The sequence below is a fragment of the Nothobranchius furzeri genome, chromosome 6 (assembly GCF_043380555.1).
Source record: "Nothobranchius furzeri strain GRZ-AD chromosome 6, NfurGRZ-RIMD1, whole genome shotgun sequence".
NCBI lineage: Eukaryota > Metazoa > Chordata > Actinopteri > Cyprinodontiformes > Nothobranchiidae > Nothobranchius > Nothobranchius furzeri.
The window spans coordinates 52,486,280-52,508,788 of record NC_091746.1 but is presented as its reverse complement, the minus strand read 5'-3'; the positions used below and the strand labels follow the sequence as shown (position 1 = coordinate 52,508,788).

Here is a 22,509-nt window from a genome sequence, read left to right as displayed (position 1 = left end):
ACATGAAACTAAAATCTACACATTCAAACATGCACGCACACATACACACACGCACACAAACATTTATACACGCATTTGCACATACATCCATGCACAGCCATAAAACATAATTGTAAGCACTTATTTACTCTTCTGATCTTTTATGGTCATGAATTAAACATTTCTACCCAAAAGCAAGAAGTTATTATTACAGCTGGCGTTTTTCTTTCCTTCACATCAAGGATTATGGGAAACCAAAAGAAGAGCGAGCTCACATCTTGATGCTGTGTACAGTACAAACAGCTCTTCAACATCCCAGATGTCATTGTTTTCTATAGAAGCGCCTCGCTGAAACATAATAAGCGCTGTTTTTCTTTGTTGTATTTCTCTACAGAATACGCTGGTGCTCTCGGCACCGCGGCGCTCCTTCCTCCTGCTCCACTGGGAAACCGTTGGATGAATTGAACGCTCTGCCTCTTACCTCTTTCCCTCTATTTTAAACACCCAATTTATTCCTTTCATGAGGTGGATCTTGTAGATTGAGTCATTTTCACAGTCGGGAGGCTCTCACTGTAGGCCTGAAATGAAATGAACTCCCAAATCAATTTCAAATGGGAACAATGAGCAAGCTCTACCCCGCATAGCCAGAATTGGTTTTGTTATTGAAAATGAATGAAGTGTTTTTATTTTATTTATTTTTTTAACCCTTTATTGCAGATTACAGCCTTGCTTCTTTGCACGCTGACATTTCCACTGACTCGCGGCGTGATCAGGGTTCACTTCAAATGCCTTTTTTCTTTGCTCTGCCACAAATTCCATAAAGATGTCAAACCGAGAGGTGGCAATCATTTTTAGCTCGGTGATTTATTGTTTTCTAAATGGGGCACTTTTACCTTTGTTGAGGAAAATTCAACAGCTGTAGAAAATAGGCTAAATAATGGTGTTTAAAATCAATCATCTTTAACTCCGTTTGTTTTTCTGCACACATTTCAATCAGCAGACCTCCTGGTGATGGCTTTCCTTTTCTCTTCCTGTCTGTAACTGTAACTTGTTTTCCACAACCTGCTCTTAAAGCACAATCAGGCACAATAACATTTAACAAAAGCTGAAATGATTACAACTTTCAAGACTTTGGCAACATGAATCTGAATTAACGGGCTACTTTAAAGTAAAAAAACACACACACACGTTTTCTGCTTTTTGAGTTATTTGTTTATTTACCTGTAAATGTCTGCAGAGCTTCAGGGAATATTTACCCCCAAACTTAAATTTACCTCCCACTTCATCGCTTTGCTCAAAGCTGAAGGAGTTTTCTCTGAGGCTCAGTTGTTCAAATACAAAGGTGTCATATAACTCAATACAAATACTTTGTTATCTTACTTATGCAGAAACTATGGGTTTCTATACTTAACTGGAGTAATTATTTATTAGCCATTGTTACATTTTCACACAATCACTTGTACTTTCTAATTATTAAAATAGCCTTGTTACTCTGACACAAAGGAAAGTACAGTGTGGCAAAAAAGTATTTAGTCAGCCTCTAATTGTGCAAGTTCTCCCACTTAAAAAAGATAAGAGAGGCTTTCCGGAACTGCGCTGCTCTGGGTGGCTGCATGTTGGAGTAGCTCTGTTGACTATATGTAAGTTTTGCCTTTTCTTGGACATTTTTTCTTCTAGTTTCTCAAGAAAAACTGTATTTTTTTTGGACACTTTACTTTTCTGTTTCTGGTGCTGTGAAGCTTGGAGGATTTTCACTGCTATTTTTTAGCTTTTTTCACTTTTTGAGCATTTGAAATTATGTGTAACCATGGCAACAAGCTGGTTTACAATTGAGAGCAGCTGATTAACATTGGAAAGGCTGAAATAATACCTCAACTGAAGCCACAAATCCCAAATGAGCTAAAACGCAAGAAGCATGGGTGCAGAGCGGGAGCAAAACGGAGACAGAGAAAGGAAATTCAAACCATCTCTTCCATCAAAAATGGGCAATGTGAGATCACTGGCCAACAAGATGGAGGAACTCCAAGCCCTTTCAAGGACTCAGCCAGAGTATCGGCAGTTTCTGAGCCACTGGAGGAGATAATGCAAAGAAGGATTCTCCAGAGAATCAAGAAAATTACGGACAACCCTGAGCATTCTCTTCACAAGACTGTCAGACAACGGAAGAGTGTCTTCAGTCAGAGGCTTCTTCAGTTTCGCTGCAACACTGACCGCTACTGGAGATCCTTCCTGCCAACAGCCATTGTAATATACAATAACTCTTTGATTACTTGATTTTTATTATTATTATTCTGAGCTACTACAGCAATCAATTTCCCTCTGGGATTAATAAAGTATTTTTGAATTCAATTGAACTGTAATGCTCATCTTAGGTGTACCTAAGCTATGAGAGACTAAATGAGGGGAAAAGAAAATCCAGAAAATCACTATTTATTTGGAAATTATGGTGGAAAATAAATATTTGGTCTCCTACAATCAACATTCAAGCTCACACAAACCTGTAACTTCTTCTGTAAGATGATCATCTGTCCTCCACTCGTTACATGTATTAAAGGCACCTGTTGGAACTCGTCAGTATAACACACACCTGTCCACAACCTCAAACGATCACACTCCAAACTCCATTATGGCCAAGTCCAAAGAACTGTCAAAGGGCACCAGAAACAAAATTGTAGACCTGATCCAGGCTGGGAAGTCTGAATCTGCAACAAGCTGCTTGGTGTGAAGAAATCAACTGTGCAATTATTAGAAAGTGGAAGGGATCACAAGTATGGTGAACAAAAATCCCACTACAAGGGAGGGCCTAGTGAATTACATGCAGAGAGTAAAGGAAAGAATGAATGGGGCCATGTATAGTCAGATTCTGGTGAAAACCTTCCATCAAATTCAAATTCAAAAATACTTTATTAATCCCAGAGGGAAATTGATTGCTGTAGGGCAAGGGCAATAAAGATTAAATGTGGCTAGGTCTTTGAGCATGACAATGATACAAAAGCACACCGCCTGGGCAACAAAGGAGTGGCTTTGTAAGAAGCATTTCAAGGTCCTGGAGTGGCCTAGTCAGTCCCCAGGTCCCAACCCCAAAGGAAACCTTTGGAGAGAGTAGAAAGTCCATGTTGCCCAGTGACAGCTACAAAATGTCACTGCTCTAGAGGAGATCTGCATGGAGGAACGGGCCAAAATTACAGCAACAGTGTGTAAAAACCTTACAAAGGCTTACAGAAAATGTTTGACCTCTGTCATTGGCAACAAAGGATATATAGTTATAAGTAATACAAGTATTGAGATGGAATTTCGTCATTGCCTAAATACTAATTTCCACCATAATTTGCTAATAAATTCGTTAAAAATCATTCAATGAGATTTTTTAGATTTCTTTCTCATTTTGTCTCCAATAGTTGATTGATGATCATTGATAATGAATGATAAATGACCCGTACTTGAACAGCACCTTTCAGTTTCAGAGGACTCTAAAACGCTTTACACTACAGTGTATCATTCATCCATTCACACACACATTCACACGCTGATGGTGATGAGCTACAATGTAGCCACAGCTGCCCTGGGGCGCACCGACAGAGGCAAACATGCACCACAATACCTATGATGAACATCACAGGCCTCTATCATCTTTTTAGTTGGGAGACCTAATTGGTGGCTGACTAAATACTTTTTTGCTCTACTGTATTTTTCGGGGAGGTGTGGGTCTAAGCATTTGTCCCTTTTTTGTCCTTAAACCATATTTATTAACTTACATTACTTTTATCAGCTTTGAGACAATAACTTTTTCTTTTACTAGATCACAAAGCTTGATTGACATCAATTACTACATCTATATCTTTTTAAAACATTGTATCTACCTGAGTGGATACTTTTGACCCCTCTGTCAAATTATAAGAGAAATAAGTTGGTTTGTGAACATCGGTGAGAATGTGGCAAGGTGGAGAAACGAGGGCCCGGGCGGGATTCGATCCCCGGACTCCCGGGTGAGAGTCATGCACGCTAACCAGTCAGCCAAAGGGACATCCCTTTTGGCCAAGTAGCCAGGGCGTATGATCAATCAGGACACTGTGACAGGATGCTCACACTGCCACAAGTACACAGTGCTGTGAAAACGTAGCTGCTCCTTCTTACTTGGCTAGCCTTTTGAACAGGCATGCTCCATCAAGAGCCCTCCGTTTGGCATTCAGAGTTTAAATCACGGGGCGATCGGGCGTTCTCGGTGTTTACTCCAAGGCAATGGAATGATTTACCTTTAACCGTGCGCCAGTCACTTTCTTTGCTGGTTTTTAAACCCCGTTTGAAGATGTCGTGGCTTTCCAACAGTAGATGTCATAGCATGGCTTCATTGTCCTGTGTGTAATGTGGCCTTTTATTTAGGTTTTATGTTTTTATGGCTGTTTTGCAGTTTTATTTACTTGCTTGTTGCGTTGTCCAGCACCTTGGGCGTCTAATATGGTCGTGGAAGAGGCTTTACAAATAAAGTGAAATGAAATGAAACCTACAGGTTTCATCTGTCGATTTTCAATTTTTCGTTGAAAATGGTTTTCTTTGTTGGGGAGACTAACTGCCCCTGAAACTGACATCGGAGGGGTTTCCAGGATGAATGGCCCGTCTAAAGCCTGATTTATACTTCTCCGTCTGTGCTGAGACACGCAACGCCATTATGCGTCGGCGCAAGGGCTCTCTGACGGGCTCACAGAGGGTGACGGCGACATGCCCAAAATTTTAAACATTTGTGGAAAGTGACAAAGACCATAAGCTTGTGATTGGTTGGGACGCCGCTTCCTGTAAATTTGTCACCAACACCGCCGTTGACCTGCTACTGTATTCTGGGAAATTTTTGACCAAGGCCAGGCTACAAGGCACCTCCATTGTATCCTTGCTCAGCTAGCTAAACGGCTAACAAACGGAGAACAGATGCCTCAGTAGAACATGAACATTGGAATACGCCTTGGCGGTTCCTGATGACATCTCCTAGGCAACCGGGGCGGGTCCAAGACATCAAGGCAAGGTTCCTTGATGTTGAGAACTCCCTTACACTCATTCCCATGTATTTTAAACCCAATTTTTATGGTTATATTTTACAAAGTCGCCAATATTTTTCAACAACTGGGCATCATTTAATTCGTTTTCCCTAACACCCTTGGTCTTTAAAGGCTCCCATGGCTACCGTCTTTGCTCTGATGTCTCTCTTATAGTTGAATCATGAACTCTGACCTTAACATCAACCAACTGAGGCTTGCTGGGTTTTATATGTTGTGTTCTAGTCTTGAATTCCTTTTGAACTGGGCATGTTTACCTTTTCAGCTACTTCATGTCATCAAACAGATTCTATTGAAGATTAACTGGCTGTAATCAGGCCTAGGTGTAGCTAATTAAAATGAACTCGGCTTTCTAAATAATGTGGGTAATCAGTTACTTTATTGATTTCACCAGAAAGGCCATTTAAAAAAAAATTTCCCATAGAGCCAAGTTTGTTTGGGTCGCCTTTTTTCTTTTATTAATTGAATATGTCCTTTTGAAGTTTGGTTGCTGCAGAAGCCAAAAAACAAAAACACAATAAACCTGTAGGATTACAAATACTGTTGTTTAATTTATTTGTTCTAATAAAATCCAAACTCTAATTATTAACCTGCAAATGAGTTCTTTAATTACATCAGCCTTAGAAGTAATCTCATTTAGCTTTGACTAATAAGTAGAAAAATAAAAATTCAGTAGTCACAGGACTGTGATTATTTAATTACTGACTTGCTTCGAGTCACTGCGATAAACTAATTCTGGTTTTATGTATTTTAATTTTAGCTCAGGTACAGCTATATAGTTGAGTCTATGGGAGGAAGGAAAAAAAACAGCAAAACGAGACGTCTCTGTGTTTATTCTGATCTCCATCTCTGTCTGCTTTCTTCCCAGGCGAGTCGGGCTCCATGATTTCTCGGTATCCGTCTCCTGCAGAGTTGGATGCTTTTGCCCAGAAAACCGCCAACAGCCCACTGTCCATCAAAATCTTTCCGTCTGACATCCGGGTGCCACAACACAAGCAGCTCAACAAAACCGTCAATGGCTTGGACACCACAGGCCAACGCTACAGCTCTTACTCACACCCACACTTAGGAGGCAACCAGGGCCTGCTGGCCATCGTCAAAGCCTCAGTGGTGGTCAAAGGTGTGCTGAAAACATGTGAGGGCAGGAGGACTAAACCTTCAAACTCCCAGACTTCTTTGGCACCGTATGATAATCCTCTGAACAATGGCTACACAGTCAGACATGGGCACAAGGCCTATCACATAAGCTCCTGTAAGCTCCCAGATGTACCCAATGAAACACTTTGTTCTACTGCAGGAATGGCCTCCAGAGATCAGAGCCTCCCCCCTCAGAATGAGCTGGCAGAAGTTCAAAGCCTGATGAGGCAGATGAGCAGAGTTCCCCACAGCCAGGCCCTGCACCCTGGGGGAGAGGCTCGAGCCAGCCCCTCGCTACAGGCTGTGGCTGCAGTGGCGCATTCAGGCTCAGACTTTGTGTTTGGAGTGCCGCCCCAGAGCAGCCTGACATTCACAGGGGCTGTGCTACCCACACAGGGTGCAGACACAGCCAGAGCCGGATACTTAGAAAGGGGAGAGTACTCGTTGTGGCAGCACAAGGCTCAGACCCAGACGGCCTATCAGCAGGAAGCAGTTAGGATGTATGGCGTGAGTAACAGCGCTCAGGGGCGCAGAGTGGCAGAGGTCGGCGTGGCTCAGTCTCCTGAAACCTGCCTGCTGTTAACGTGCTCGTCACGGCTGTCCTACAGGCGGGACCGGGTCAGCGCGCAGGCGGAGCTACCGGGTGGGCACTTCTACGCTCCGCTCTGGGACGACAGCGACTGTTACACCTCTCAGGTGTTGGGTACCACCATGCCCGGAGATGTGAGGCTCTCCCACCCTCATCTCCACCCAAACAGCCATCAACACAGCCAGCCACAGCTCCACCTTCCACCTCCTCCTCCCCCTCCTCCTCCTCTTCACACCCAGGCCTACAGCGCAGACCAGAATCTGTGCTGCGGGCTGCCGAGTTTTAGCCTGTGCCACGCTGCAGCACTCAGCAGCAGCCTGCAGTCTCTGGAGTGCCTCATCAGTGAGATCCACCCCCCCTGCATCAAGGAGCGCATGCTGGGCCGTGGGTACGAAGCCATGGGGATGCCCCAGCTGCTGGAGCACCAACAGCAAACCCACATCCAGCTCCCCATCTACAGATAAGGAAAGCTGCCAAGCAACGGGACAAAAGACACTTTTTCTCTCTCCTTTTTTTTTAAACAGGAAATGAAAGTTTAACTTTAAACCTCTGTGGAAAAGACACACCTTTTACGTTTTTGCATGTGTTTGTAGAAGGATTTGTGTTTTATGCCCGGAAAATAAAAGGTAAATGATAATCATGACTCCAGATGTTTAAACAAAATGTAACTGGAACATGCAGATGTGAAAATGATCAGGGGTGATGATTCAAAGTGATTTATGAAACATTTCTGGTAACAACGGTTATATATCTTTATGTAAAATTGCTTACGAGGGACCTTTTCAGTGCTTTTATTTTTCACCGTCTCCCATCATAACAACCAGGTATCCAGCTACTGCATAGAGAAATATGATTTTACCCCCAAGTGACATCTTAAATAATACTTTTCTTTTGTGTTCATGCTCAGCTCCGTGTTTTGAGACTGATGCCTTTAAAGCCAAGACAGAAGCTTCTTTTGGTTGAGTTTTTAAGTTTGCTTTTGAAAGAAACAACTTTGCCATGCTGAAGGTTGTGTGATTGTTTTATAAAAGGACTGGTGTGCCACGTTGGACAGAAGGCGGCGCCTGGATCGTACCATGTTCTATGTAGGGCTATATTATCTTGAACGCTTTGAGATGTGCGACTGAGTAGTTCTCCATGTGTCTGCAGTGGTACTGTAAAACTATTTATTTATATTGACCTGGCGAGTTATATGACAAACTCTCTATAATTATTATAAAGTGCAATTATTATATATGAAAACATGAGTTTCTCCATGAATTAACTACTTTTTGCAATGTATGACCCCAATCCTCCATCCCTTTATTTGAATCTTTTCTTGATAAGGATTGTCAAGTAAATAAAACATTTTCTAAACCCAGTTAATGTTGTGTTGTTGTGAGTTTGCACCATTATTCATGACCTATAGTTTATTTTATTGCTTAAAAATGATCAACCAAGCAATAAGTAAAGTTTCCCTGTATCAGTATTTTCAATAATTGAAATAAATTTTGTAGAAACTAACTTCAGACCAGTAATGTATTTGGTAAGCAAGAGCCCTAAATTTAATATACAGGTCCTTCTCAAAAAATTAGCATATTGTGATGAAGTTCATTATTTTCTGTAATGTACTGATAACGTTAGACTTTCATATATATTAGATTCATTACACACAACTGAAGTAGTTCAAGTCTTTTATTGTTTCTAACATTGATGATTTTGACATACAGCTCATGAAAACCCAAAATTCCTATCTCAAAAAATTATATTTCATCCGACCAATAAAAGAAAAGTGTTTTTAATACAAAAAGTCAACCTTCAAATAATTATGTTCAGTTGTGCACTCAATACTTGGTCGGGAATCCTTTTGCAGAATTGACTGCTTCAATTCGGCGTGGCATGGAGGCAATCAGCCTGTGGCACTGCTGAGGTGTTATGGAGGCCCAGGATGCTTCGATAGCGGCCTTAAGCTCATCCAGAGTGTTGGGTCTAGCGTCTCTCAACTTTCTCTACACAATATCCTACAGATTCTCTATGGGGTTCAGGTCAGGAGCTGGCAGGCCAATTAAGCACAGTAATACCATGGTCAGTAAACCATTTACCAGTGGTTTTGGCACTGTGAGCAGGTGCCAGGTTGTGCTGAAAAATGGAATCTTCATCTCCATAAAGCTTTTCAGCAGATGGAAGCATGAAGTGCTCCAAAATTTCCTGGTAGCTAGCTGCATTGACCCTGCCCTTGATAAAACACAGTGGACCAAGACCAGCAGCTGACATGGCACCCCAGACCATCACTGACTGTGGGTACTTGACACTGGACTTTAGTCATTTTGGCATTTCCCTCTGCCCAGTCTTCCTCCAGACTTTGGCACCTTGATTTCCGAATGACATGCAAAATTTACTTTCATCCGAAAAAAGTACTTTGGACCACTGAGCAACAGTCCAGTGCTGCTTCTCTGTAGCCCAGGTCAGGCGCTTCTGCCGCTGTTTCTGGTTCAAAAGTGACTTGAACTGAGGAATGCGGCACCTGTAGCCCATTTCCTGCACACGCCTGTACACGGTGGCTCTGGATGTTTCTACTCCAGACTGAGTCCACTACTTCCGCAGGTCCCCCAAGGTCTGGAATCGGTCCTTCTCCACAATCTTCCTCAGGGTCCGGTCACCTCGTTGTGCAGCGTTTTCTGCCACACTTTTTCCTTCCCACAGACTTCCCACTGAGGTGCCTTGATACAGCACTCTGGGAACAGCCTATTCGTTCAGAAATTTCTTTCTGTGTCTTACCCTCTTGCTTGAGGGTGTCAATGATGGCCTTCTGGACAGCAGTCAGGTCGGCAGTCTTACCCATGATTGCGGTTTTGAGTAATGAACCAGGCTGGGAGTTTTTAAAAGCCTCAGGATTCTTTTGCAGGTGTTTAGAGTTAATTAGTTGATTCAGATGATTAGGTTAATAGCTCGTTTAGAGAACCTTTTTATGATATGCAAATTTTTTTAGATAGGAATTTTGGGTTTTTGTGAGCTGTATGCCAAAATCATCAATATTAGAAACAATAAAAGACTTGAACTACTTCAGTTGTGTGAAATGAATCTAATATATATGAAAGTCTAATGTTTATCAGTACATTACAGACAATAATGAACTTTATCACAATATGCAAAATTTTTTGAGAAAGACCTGTAGAAGTCAGTGTTTGAAAGCACATGTTTTTTTAGGCGACCACCGTGTGACACAAAAAATAAAGTGTTTTATTGCAAATGCAATTGTCAGAAATGTCACAGTTGCATCCATCCTGATATTTATCCGAGGTAGGTTTAGACTCAAGTCCAGACGTCATTCTCCCACTTCATAATTTTTCATAAATTCTACGGAAGAGGATTAAGACTGCTGAAAAAAAGGTTCTTTGTTCCAGAATTCAGATAAATTGAGATTAAATTCAGGATTGACTTTTTTCTAGGTTAAAGCGAGACATCCTTTTCTCCTCTGTACTTGGTATAATAGATTTGTTTTATAACACTGTTTGTCTTTTCTGTTATCAGGTTTTAAAATAAAAAAAACACTTTTTAAAAACTATGTATAGTTTTCTATGGGACGCTAATGTTTGCAAAACATTGAGTAAAAATAAAAACACATAGATTAAAAAAATAGCACTGGTACTTTTAGTGCAGTTCTATTGTCAATGTCTCATCAATGCAATTGTTCTGTGATAAAATTGAAAAGCTTCTTAAACCTGCATTTTTATTACATCAATCTTTATAAACATTCTTTAGGCTTTTTTTAAAATAATTTCTTGCTGACGTTATTAGGAGCAATTGTGAATGGCCCAAAGCGCCACCAGCTTCAGACCCCATTCCTGGAGGAATCCCAGAGTGTTCCCAGGCCAGGCAGGATACAGAATTCCCCCAGGAAGTTCCAGATCTGCTGCAGGGTCTCCTCCCAGTGGAATATACCCAGAAAGCCCCTAGAATAAGGCAACCAGGAGTCATCATTCGACCTCACATATATCGGAGCTTCTCGGCTAATAGCAGCTTGGGTGAGGGATGAGTGGGCGTGGCCAGTTCCAGCTTGTTTTCTTAAAGTGACATAGGCCTGAAACAGCTCATTCTGGAAGGTACTGCTGAAATCTATTTAAGTGAGAGGGATTTTGTGCAAAGAATTATATAAATGTTTTTATAAACCACAGAATTATAACTTAAGAAAAAAGTCATATCATGCAATATGCAAGTACCGTGCCTGCTTGCTCTTGAAATTGGTAGCCATGCTTTATAGGAACTAACTGGTTTCTGAATCAATGGTTAAACTTTCACTTTTTTGTTTTTACCCAGTATTTCCTCCCAGTTTTAACTCAACAATCCATTTCAAGTTTAGTTTGTCATAAAGAGGAAAGACTAACTAACTAGCCCATCATAAAAAATGACTCAGCCAATAGAAGCCGTGCACCACCAACTGACGACATTTCAGTCTAGATAAAAACATGTTCTGTTAAAGGTCATTGACTCTGTTGTAGAAGGTCTTTATGTTGTGTCCGGGCTTTACTCCAAGTTTTTTTCCATGCTATCAAGCAGGACAGCTGATAAACCTACAGGATTTCAAACATGTTCCTCTTGCTCAGAGGCGATTAGCTCGGGCTCCTCTGGGAGAGGAACCAGAATCACTCCGACCTCTGGGACACACTTAGACAAACAAGAGTGAGCAGAGAAGCACAGCTCCTGGTGGCGGATAGGATACACGTGGAATACAGAATTTTCTCTCAGCAAAATGGAGTGCAGATATTTTTAAGGCCATCAAAGGTTCTTGCTGGACCTTGATTTGACCTTAAATATAAATAAACAAGAGTTTAAATATCCAATAAAACAAAACAGAAAAAAATACTATTTTGAAGAATATTACTGAGAACTATTTCAAAAATGTCCCATGCAGAACACATAAAATATCAGAGAATCAAAAGAAAGAAAGTACTGCCACCTAGTGTTGGATCCTTTGATTTAATTGGACATGATTTTATTCTTAAAGTACTCATTCGGAAAATAAATCTTCATTTATTACAATTTTTAAAATAAGCAAACAACTTTATATATTTTGTTCTAAAGCATAAATACTCTCAGACACTATAAGGCATATAAATAAATGACAACAGGCAACACTTTAAACAAGGGAACAGTTTAACCACACCAAACCAAAAATGAGGCAAAAGATGAAAAGAAAACCTGAATATTTGTGATTTTAGAGATATAATCCACCCTTTGTTCAGTTGAACCAAGGCACAAAGCGCTAAGATTAGGAATAAAATGTGCTGAAGTGAAAAAACAAAAAAAAGAAGTAAAGACGCTGAAAGGACATTAATGGGACAAGTCAACTGGAATTTTAAAAGTTGTGATAAATAATGCAGAAAATCTAACAATACCATAATTCTAACAGTGAGCATTGTTCCTTTCATATCCTATTAATCTGAAGTAAATACAAGGGAAAAAGCACCTTTGGATATCATTTCTTTAAATTTAAGGCAGTAAGCAGGATTAAAGACTACTTATACATGAAGAATAATGCGAATCAAAGTAATAAATATCTCAGTGAAAATTAGACAAAAACCCTTTTTAAAAATATCTTTTAAGGCTGAGGTTCCACCTGAGGCTGATGACAGATGAGTCACATCTGTGCCACTGCTCCAGGCTCCTCTGTCAACATCAAACTGTGTAGTTCAGCTCAGCGTTTAGATTTGTGTACATCTCGTAGATGGCGTCTATTACCATGGTGTAGTTCACCAGGAAGTGACGCACGTTTGCCAGACAGTCCTCCTCTTTCACTTCCTCTCCCTTTGACAGAGACTTGAGGAAGTTTGATCTGTAGGGAGCCGCCAGTAACGCCGCCTGAGAGAGACAAGAAATTATTTTTAAAGTTAGGTTTGGGGAGGCGTAGTCTGAAACTGTGAGCCCACAGGACATATGAGACAGCAGACGAGAAGTGGAGTTGATTAAAAAAGAGAAAGGGGGCTTGTGCACACTAAAGAAAAAAAGATAGGTATCAGCACATCAAGTTTTTTAAAACTGGTGTATGAGATGCCAAGTTTAAATTGTAGAAGTCAAAAATTTAGTGGAGAGTTTTTGGTATTTAGTTTACTTTTCCTACATCTGGCACACTTTCATCACATTTAAGATTGAAACCCAAATGTAAAATCTCAATCTAAATATGAAATTTTAACCTAAATATTGAATCTAAAACTAAATGTTAAATCTAAATAATAAATCTTAATCTAAATATTAAATCTAGATATAAATAAATCTTAAAGTAAATATGAAATCTAAATCTAAATATTAAATCTAAACAATAAGTCAATCTCAATTTTAAATCTAAATTATAAATCTTAATCTAAGTATTAAATATAAATATAAATGTTAAATATAAATAATAAATCTTAATCTAAATATTAAATCTGAATCAAAATGTTAAAGGGACTTTACGGAGTTTTGAATTTTTATGCTTGCGATTGACCCCTCAGGCCAAAAGCGTAACAGCAGCTTCAATAGTAGGCTCGTGCATGAGGCGCGCATGCTGTACGTGCACACTCCTTAACGAAAATAACAGCTGAGACAGTCCCGTGTGTGTGCGTGTGGCCCGGAGGACAGAGGACAGGAGAACGCGCAGCTAATTAATTAAATAATTTGGTTCTGTAACTTTCCCTTCAGCACCATATGTCGATGTTCAGCACAGCCGACAAAGGTTTAAGATGGGTCAGTCCGTCAGCTTCACAGAGCTTCCCTTCCCTTGCTTGAAAAATTGTTCCAAAATGAAAGTTGAACCCACATCTTTTTTATCTGTGAATTCAATGCCGTTCGGCGAGTCTCAAATAAAAATTTGGGCATCTTACTGTAAAAAATAAATTCTAAATAAATCATGTTCACATCCAGAATAGAACCCAGATCTTCTGCGCGAGAGTCTGTCGTCTAACTAGGTGAGCTAAAGCGTCAATGACATCTTGAGTATCTGTAGCTTTTATATCCTTGATAACAGCCGACACAACGTTCAAAGAACGGTTCGGAGCGAAAATGGCTATTTTGTTGCTAATTTGCAGGAAATATCTAGAAGAAAGTAGCTAAGGGTCCTCAGAAATGTAGCTAGGTTTGTCACTAGGCGTTAGGAACAGCGACAAAGTCGCTGAGTTGGCACTACCTCACTCTTCGCTGCTAAAGCTACTGATAACAAATGCATCGGGCTAAGAGACAGAGATGCACCCCGGACGGTGTCTTGAGGACACATGTGCCTGAACCCCCCGCCGGAACAGAGGAGCACCCGGAGTACGGTCCTGGAGGATGGACGGCGGCCGAGTGCGGAGGAGCGTGGGTGTCCCTCCCTCCACACATGTGCAGTGCGCGTACAGATGCCACTGAGTCCGGTCGGAGTCTTGGACAGAGGAGGGGGTTCATCAGCGGCACGGACAGCAGCAGCAGCGGAGAGCGAGATCCGCGGCTGGAGAAGCCAGGGCACGTAGCGCAACACGGCAGGCGGGCAGAGTTACTCTGCCCCCGCGCGTAAGTAATTAAGCAGTGCCTAGCAGTGTGTGGAGTTTGCTGTCTCTCTGTGCGTGGTCTGGTGCCGGGAACCTTTTACTGCCGGAGTTTTTGTGTGCCCACAGGGGCTGGGCCGAGGAGGAGGATTGGATCCACCGTGCGGCGATCCTGTGGTTCCCCAAGGACGACGCACAATGCAGGAGGGCGGGGTCGTAAAGACTTCCCTGTCAAGCTCACGCAGGGCCGGACTGGACTGCTTTGTCCCAGCACAGACTTTAAGAGTTCATTTTGGGCATTATCATCCGCAAGCTTTTGGAATTAATTCCTTTGTAATTTGCTTTGGTGTTGCACTGCTTGCCTTGTTTTAGAACCTTTTGATAGGAATATTTTAACTTTTGTATCTTTTTACTAGTTTTATCTGTGAACCAGTCTTAAACTTTGGCAATGTAGATTTAAATTTTTCCTAGAGGTCCCTCTCGTGTTGTCACAATAGGTCACATGATTGAAATTTTGTTGTCGTTAATTCAACAAAATGATCATTTTTACTGTTTTTCTTTGTTTTACATTTTAAAATATTTATGAGAACTAGGTTTCATGTATTTGGAGATGATTATGTCATGATCATAAATCAAAAACTGCTTTATGAGTTATTTTTAAAAGGCACTTATCAGCTCTCATCCAAAATGCTTCATGGGAGTTTCAGGTTTAGAAGTCATTGTTGGGATAATTGTGTTTAGTCTAGATCAAACAAGAGAAGAGAAGGAGGCCTCAGGTTTCATTCACCTCCCCATTCAAACTTTAAAACACGTTCTCTCAGCACCTCATATAAAAAACTGATCCAAACCCCTCTCAGGACAGACGGGTCCACCAGCATGTCTTCAGGCTCGAAAGACCCAATTTTTCCAACAGGAAGTTCTAAACCTAAAACTCCCAAAGCGAAAACACCTTTAGGATGAGCTGAGGAAGATGCAAGTTTCCCTTACACTGAAAACCTTCTGAACAACCCAGCCATGGTATCTCTTCAGCGCCTGCTCATAGGCTTTGGTAATGTTGACCCGGATGAGGTTGGGGTTGTTCTCATCTCGTTCTCCATCAGCCAAACTCTGCAGCAACACTTGGATGAATCGGAGACCCCTGCAGGGAGGAGATCGTGGTCAGAGACTCACACTAGGGTCAACGTACCAGACAGTTTGAGAGCTGGTGTGGGTGTTCACCTCTTCAGCCACATCAGAGCCAACGTTGCTCCAACTTTAGGCCACTCTGCTTCATAGGCTTCTCGCTCGGCCTCCAGAATGTCCTGCAGGGTCACATACTTTGCAGGATCTTTGTGGTAAACTGCTTTTATTTTCTAAAAAATACATAAAAAATGACGCCAGGTTTGCATGATGGAGCAGCGTGTGTTCGGCATTTAAATCCACCACTGAAGCCCCTTACCGTTATGTTGCCATTAATGTCTGATTTGATGACTGTAAACACTTTTGAACCCAAGCAGTCTGCAGGAGGAAGACATTTGAGAGAGCGGTGAATTAAATATGAATGAGTTCATGGCATGTATCCCTAGCTCAGAGGGGAGGATGATCAGCTTTTATTTATTTATTTTTTTAGTTAGAAAGAGGGAGAACACGCAGCGAAAGCATAGTTTTGGTCAAGTGAGGCGTTCAACACATAAACAAAGAGTTTCTGTAAGCGAGCGCAGCTGGTTCGTCCCGCCTGTGACCTGGCACCAACATTCATGATGTGGGAAACATAAAGACGAGACTATGGACTTAAAAAAACAACACGGCTTACAAGTATCATCACAAGGAACTGGTCTGCCGAGTCAGCAATCGTCCTCTCGTGAAGTCACCTGATGCGCTGAGGTACTCACCAAAAAACAAAGGCAGCTTCGAGACGTTGTCCAGAAACGTCTTAGTGTCCACCGACTTGTCCGGAGGAAGCTCTTCAAACTGAATGTCTAGTAAAAGAGACATGGTCCCGCCGGGCGATCGAGCAGCGGCTGTCGGCTGGGAAGAACCCGGAACTGTGTCGAGTCAGGTGGGCGGAGGGAAGCGGCGCGAGCCCCTCCCTCGTCATCACTTCTCCAACAGGTAGGAAATAAAACACGTAGGCGATAAAAAGACTATGGGGTGACATTTGTATAGTCAAACAGATTTTGGGTTATTTAGGGAATCATTAGAGAGAAAAAAAAACATTTAGCTAGCAAGCTCAATGTTTAATTTTGAGTTAAATATTTACTTTACAAACTAAAGATTTAGGTCAGATACTTTGTAAAGATAAACATTTCATGTACTATTTAATTTGGAGCTTAAAGAGCAAGTCACCCCAAATCAACTTTTTTTTGCTGATAAACTACATAAACGAGTGTCTAATTGTGCTGTAGACACGTGTAGTTAATAATTTGGCACTTCAGTGCATCTTAAAATTTAAATATTCTGCCTAAAACTGTCAGTGTTGCGCCGTCGTTGGGTAAAAACTGCACTGTATTTGAATTTAAATCTGCCACCACTATTGGCTAAGAGGTATGCTATGATGTTAACTGGTACATTATGATGTCACAATGTTGTTGTGAGCCTGTGTGTGTGTATGTGTTAGCGGCTCCGCCCTCTCGGCAGGGCCAGATTAACACTTTGTTGTACCCTGGGCAACAATGTTCAAGGGCCCCATCCTCATGACCCAAGAATCACCATAATATGGTCACATACAGAATATATTACTGTAATATGCAGTAAATATACTCAATACTTGAATGCCTGGCATCACATAACCCGCTCAGGGTAACCTTTGACCCACCTTGTGTAGACTGACCAATGAGGAGAGGGTCTTAACTTGAGGCCCTCTCTTCATTGGTCTGTCTGCATGAGACTGACTCTCAACTGACGTTCAAAGTCCTAGGCAGCGAAGCGTCTCTGTGCAGCGCAAAAGCCCGGGTGGACAGTTTGTTTAATATAGGGTGACCATATTTCCATTTCCAAAAAAAGAGGACAGGGGATCTGTGCCTATGACGTCACACTATGGCAACGCCACACAAACCACGTTGGGACCCATTTTTTGTAAGAACTAAATTAATATCAGATTCTGCCAATAAAAGGGCTCTAAAACAATTCATATGTAAATATTTAGCATATTTATTGCAAAATCTCATTTTTCTGCTTTAGTGCTGCAACAAGGTTTTATTAATAAGGAATTATTAGACCTTTTGTTTTACTACAGCATCGGTAAGCTTCCTGTGCACAGATTATTAAGGATGCTTGTTTCAGCTGTGAGATTAGACGATAGGATCAATGAGAAAATAAGTTGTCACACACTCCATGGAAACTTTCAGAGAATCTACAAATAGTGGCTTTCAAATGGTTTTGTTACTTTTAGCAAGTTTAGAAAAGCAGCAGATGAGACAGCATGTCTGATAATTTAGTTTTTCATCTGATAATATTAGAACATGTCAGTGATGTCTGAGGGGCTTTTACTAACACTGTATAATGAATACTCCTGGAGAGGGTATGAATTACACAGAGGCTTCTGGGGAGCACAGTTATGGGGGGGTTGCTTTGGCCCCCAAAATGTCTTGTAACAGCCCTGGCTGTGTGACTGAGTGTTGAAGGTGATCTGAATTGTATCAGATGTATAATTATTACATGTGTGTAACTTATTGCTTCATACAGGTAAAAATGTGTAGTGGAGATAAATCTACCTACATTTTACTTTTTGTTTTGTTTTCTTGTTTTTATTTAACTATTTTCCTGTCCTGTCTGTCTCTCATCTTCCTGCGTCTCCTCTAAACTCTCCAGAAAAACTGCTGCCTGGGTTCTTACTTTTTCACCTCATCAGTTACTTTTGAGCGGATCAAAGGGAATGTGTTGCAACCCTGACCACACAGCGGAGAGCGTGTTTCGATGCTGTGTCAGTGAGGTGAAATCACTGCAACACAGGTGATGAGCTCCGCAGTAGCAGAGCGCTTCAGGCACAAATAAGACAGAAAATAGAGAACATGTGCGGACATGAACGATCGTGTGCTAATTATAGTTTTTTGGTTGCGCCACTTTGAGAATGGACCGTGCGCTGGAAGCAGCAGCCTGGATCGCTGCTCAACAATGCGCTGTGCCGCTCTCTGCTCAAACGAGTCCATAAATGATGTAATATAGGTAGAAAACTTTTTTCTGGCTTCCCTGGATGTGTAGGATATCCAGCTCCCCCATAATTCGATCCCTGCTGCTCCTGCAAAAGCCGGATATTTTCATCAATACAAGAACCCCCAGTCCGGACGCCCCGGACAGATAGTGAAAAGTGGACATGTCTGGGAAAAACGGGACGTATGGTCACCATAGTCCTCATGAAGCGGGAAATTACAGATACAGTATTTTGCTCGTGCCCTTGCTGCCCTGGGCCCTTAGAGTTCGTGGGCCCTGGGCAATTGCCCAGTTGCCCACATGGTTAATCCGGCCTTGCCTCTCGGTCTGCCTGGCAACAGCATTTGTTGCATTTTTCAAACATGAAGTGGGAGTGAAGTAAGTTTCTTGTAGGGGGTGACTTGCTCTTTAATTTTTAGTTTATAAACTAAACATTTAACTCCCAATTAAATATTATAGCCCTAAAAAACATAGATCCCAGCTACACATTTATTTTGCAGAATCAATATTTATGTTTAGCCCCAAATAAATATTTAGCTGACATCTAAATATTTATTTGTAAAATACATTTTTAATTTGGAGCTCAATATTTAATTTATAAACTTAACATTTAGCTCCAAATTAAATATTTATTATCCCCCAAAAATACTTAGATCCCAGATAAATGTTTAGTTTGTAAAATCAATATTTAGGTTTAGCCCCAAATAAATATTTAGCTGGGATCAAAATATTTATTTTGGAAATAATTAACAAACCAAATAATTAGCTCCAAAATAAATATTTATTTTGGAAACTAAAGATATTTGTAAAACAAACATTTAATAGGCCAAATAACCCCCCAAAAAAACTGCTGTTAAATGATAACCGACTTCACAAATGGCACCTCATAAAACACCAAAACAAGAGGAGAAATAAAGACAGGGAGCGTGATGAGGTATTCATCATAGTTTATTAAACAGGAGATGGATTGTTTTGGAGCACAGAGAGCTTTAGTTGATTATCAAGTTTGACACCTGGGTGGATGGAAAGTTGCTCAGTGCACACTTCTGCTTTTACAACAAAATCCTCTTCTTTTAACAAATCCAACAAATAATTTGGGTTGTAACTTTTCACCTACACATTACACAGATCACAGCATCAGATTGTTTATTTTCAAAAACTTTTAAAACAATTTATTTAATGGATTTTTATGATCTTTTAAGTGCTTTAGCAAAAGTAAGGTGAATATATTTGAGCTAATTCTGTATTAAACAAGTTTCTCTATGTGAGTTTTGATTAATAACAAAAACGAACAGGAAGAACTAGAATCTAGATCATGTCACCCACATTACACCTGCACAGGTGGATTATACCACAATTCATTTGACCAACTATTAAAACTGGATCTGCACTTTTTTCTAAATTAAAATGGTTTATGATATTAAATTTCTGTGGGCCTATTTAATAGTCACATTTAATGGCCTAGTGGTAGAGTGTCCACCCAGTCGGGTCACACCAAAGACTTTATAAAACCCAGTGCCTTCCTGCTTGACACTCAGCTTTAAGGGGTTGGATTGCCGGGGGGGGGTGGGGGGTGGGGGGGGGGGGGGGTGTATCAGATTAAAAATCTGACAGCTGGCATCGAACTACGTTTATTGGAACGGCTCATGGATACATCGGCAGCAGCATCGGTATCGGCTGATTTGAGTCCTTTTCTAACACATCAGTATTGATCCAGTAAATAAAACTGGGCCGATATCAACAACTGAGTTTTTTTTCTTCCATCTTGTTTCCACTAGCATGTGTGTTTCAGGAGGAGGGGTTTGGCCCAATGGTGGATTTTTAGCATGACGCAATAGTGATGCAGTGTGGGGGTGTTTAACTATTCACTATGACACACCGTCAAAAGTGTAGGGAAATACATTTACACATGCATTTATGTAAATACTGATTATAAGTTAACCAGGAATATTATCAGAAATCAACCCAAATTTTCATATCTGCGCATCCTTACTTGTGGTACAATTAAATCAGAGATGAATCAAAAGCTTATTTTAAACATAAAGGAAAATTTCTTCTTCATAATCAACAATTCTGAGAATTATAGACACTGCATATTTATGATAACCCTAACTGTTTTAGGCAGTTAGATAATTAAATGTTGTGTGTGCTTTTCCCATCCCAAAAGTCTGAAGCTGTGCAGCAAAGTTTCCTTTCCACCTCAGGTTCAAACTGATCCGGCTCAGAACCGTCTACAGAGAACACACACACGGCACGGTTCACTTTGTCAAGTGGCTGTAAACCATAGAGGAGGTACGTGTTGGACCACAGGAAGCATGTAAAAACACCGGAGTTACAGCACCGCACCAAACACACACACACACACACACACACACAGATCTCAGGGTTCCTAAAATAAACCAAACAGCTGAGCACGGGAAAAAGTGTTAGCTGTGTTAGACAAAAAGCTTATGAAAATAAACACTGATATTTTCCTTAGATATAGAACATACAGCTTTATAAATAGAATAGCATTTGGGTTATTCTGAGAAGAGAATTGCATGGATACATATACATCTGACATATTTGCATAATGCTATTAAAATTAATTCAAAGTGAGATTTCACACAAGCTACAGGGGCCACACACACACACACACACACTCAAAGTCACGCACACACTGTAATTATGGCTGTAGCGATAAAACTTCAATAACTACTGATACTTTATCTAAAAACACCTCTTCAACCAGCTGAGGGGGAAAGAACGAATAAAAAAATCACCTGCTGGGTGGAATGAAAGTGTGCAGTCTTGTTGGCTGGGTGAAGTACCTACCACATAGAAGGCTTAGTCTAAAATCACAGTTGTCTTACTAAAACTTAAAAAGCAAGCAACATCACAAAGATCTGACGTTACAATACTGTCACTGCGTCTGAAAAACTTAAAATAGAAAAATAAACCCTGGGTAGAGGTTCATCTGTTGTGATCTTTAAAGTTTAGAGGTTTCTGAGCTCCAAGAGCACAGCCAATCACTTCAGATGTCCGCTACGCCATTGTACAAACAAAGAAAGTGAAATAAACCCCTGTTCTGTAGAGCTTTTCTGTTACGTAGACCTTTGAGCGTTCGGCAATCAAGTCGGACACGTAAGCTTCATGTACGGTAATGAGACGCATTTCACTCGCTGTGCGTCCCTTCACATCTGCAGCAAAAGAGTTCCATGGAGCTGGTCCCATAGACATGAATACGTAGATGCCACATTGGGCGCTGGAGAGCGTGTAACAGTGTCTCCACAATATTGGATGGGTCTCCTCACTCTCTGGAGTCAACGCAAAGTGAGCGACTGTGTCCAGTTTTTGTACAGCCTATGGTTGCAACAGCCGGCGCACTATTAAAAATAGATCACGACTTTTCTGGGACTCTTGTAGCCCACCTGTTGGAATTTTATACTTTTTCTATTTATTTTACATAAAAAAAAATTATTTTTAAGCATCATGCTTCACTACATGTCTGATTTTGTGAAAAAGCCTAATAAAATAAGTTTTTTAGCTGGGTAAGCACTTTCCTCAGTAGAAATGAATGTACTGGGGGCAAATAGAGACCCATCCAAGATGGCGGCAAGCCACTACGGCAGCTCCAATAGGCAGCACCAGTCTACAGGGTGTTCTATGTATATGATGTCTGTGGCTGGTCCAGCGAGGTCATGAAATCTCAGGAGAGTTGCAAGATCACTCGTGATTTCGCCAGTTCACACAATAAGAAGCAAAGTGGCAGCATGCATCTAAAATGGTCTGAGGTTGCTTTTCTGTGGCGTTTACCTCCGGAGGTGTTGCTGGTAATGATGCACATTATATTTTCTAGTTCATCAACTGAAAATCAGCATGTGGCTTTTTTTTTTTAAATACCAGATGTTTTACATTGCTTTGTGCGTGACTTCCGGTCTGGCCTGATCTGAACACGTTCTGGAAAATTGATTCGAAATGTAAATTTTGCATAAACTCTGCTTCTGGGACCAGTCGAAAATGTGACGCTTTGCAGCCGGCGGAACCGCAACAATCGGCTATAACGGCAGCTAACTGCTGCTTAACACGCTTCACTGATGTAACGCAACACTTACTCATGCAGCGGAAAGGCCAACTTAGTGAGGTAAGGAAGTGAAACACGTTTTCTTCTTCTTTTACT

At 41.0% G+C, this 22,509-nt stretch overlaps 2 protein-coding genes across 5 annotated transcripts in view; one reads left to right on the top strand and one right to left on the bottom strand.

Annotated features, from left to right (window-relative positions):
• LOC107373726 (protein FAM222A) overlaps positions 1-8,115 on the top strand; it is a 31,945-nt gene extending 23,830 nt beyond the window's left edge. For all 4 annotated transcript variants that reach the window (XM_015941891.3, XM_054744325.2, XM_015941885.3 and 1 more), the window contains exon 3: positions 5,893-8,115. In XM_015941891.3, coding sequence (XP_015797377.3) covers positions 5,893-7,214 — 1,322 coding nt within the window. In that variant the 3' untranslated portion in view covers positions 7,215-8,115. The remainder of the gene's footprint in view (positions 1-5,892) is intronic.
• A 3,575-nt stretch (positions 8,116-11,690) lies between these two features.
• LOC107373718 (glycolipid transfer protein) lies at positions 11,691-16,264 on the bottom strand. Its single transcript, XM_015941874.3, has 5 exons — positions 16,094-16,264; positions 15,661-15,719; positions 15,441-15,574; positions 15,210-15,360; positions 11,691-12,588 (listed from the first exon to the last, which is right to left on the bottom strand). The coding sequence occupies exons 1-5, from the start codon at positions 16,194-16,196 to the stop codon at positions 12,406-12,408; spliced, it is 630 nt and encodes a 209-aa protein (XP_015797360.1). The 5' UTR covers positions 16,197-16,264; the 3' UTR covers positions 11,691-12,405.
• Positions 16,265-22,509: the final 6,245 nt, after the last annotated feature.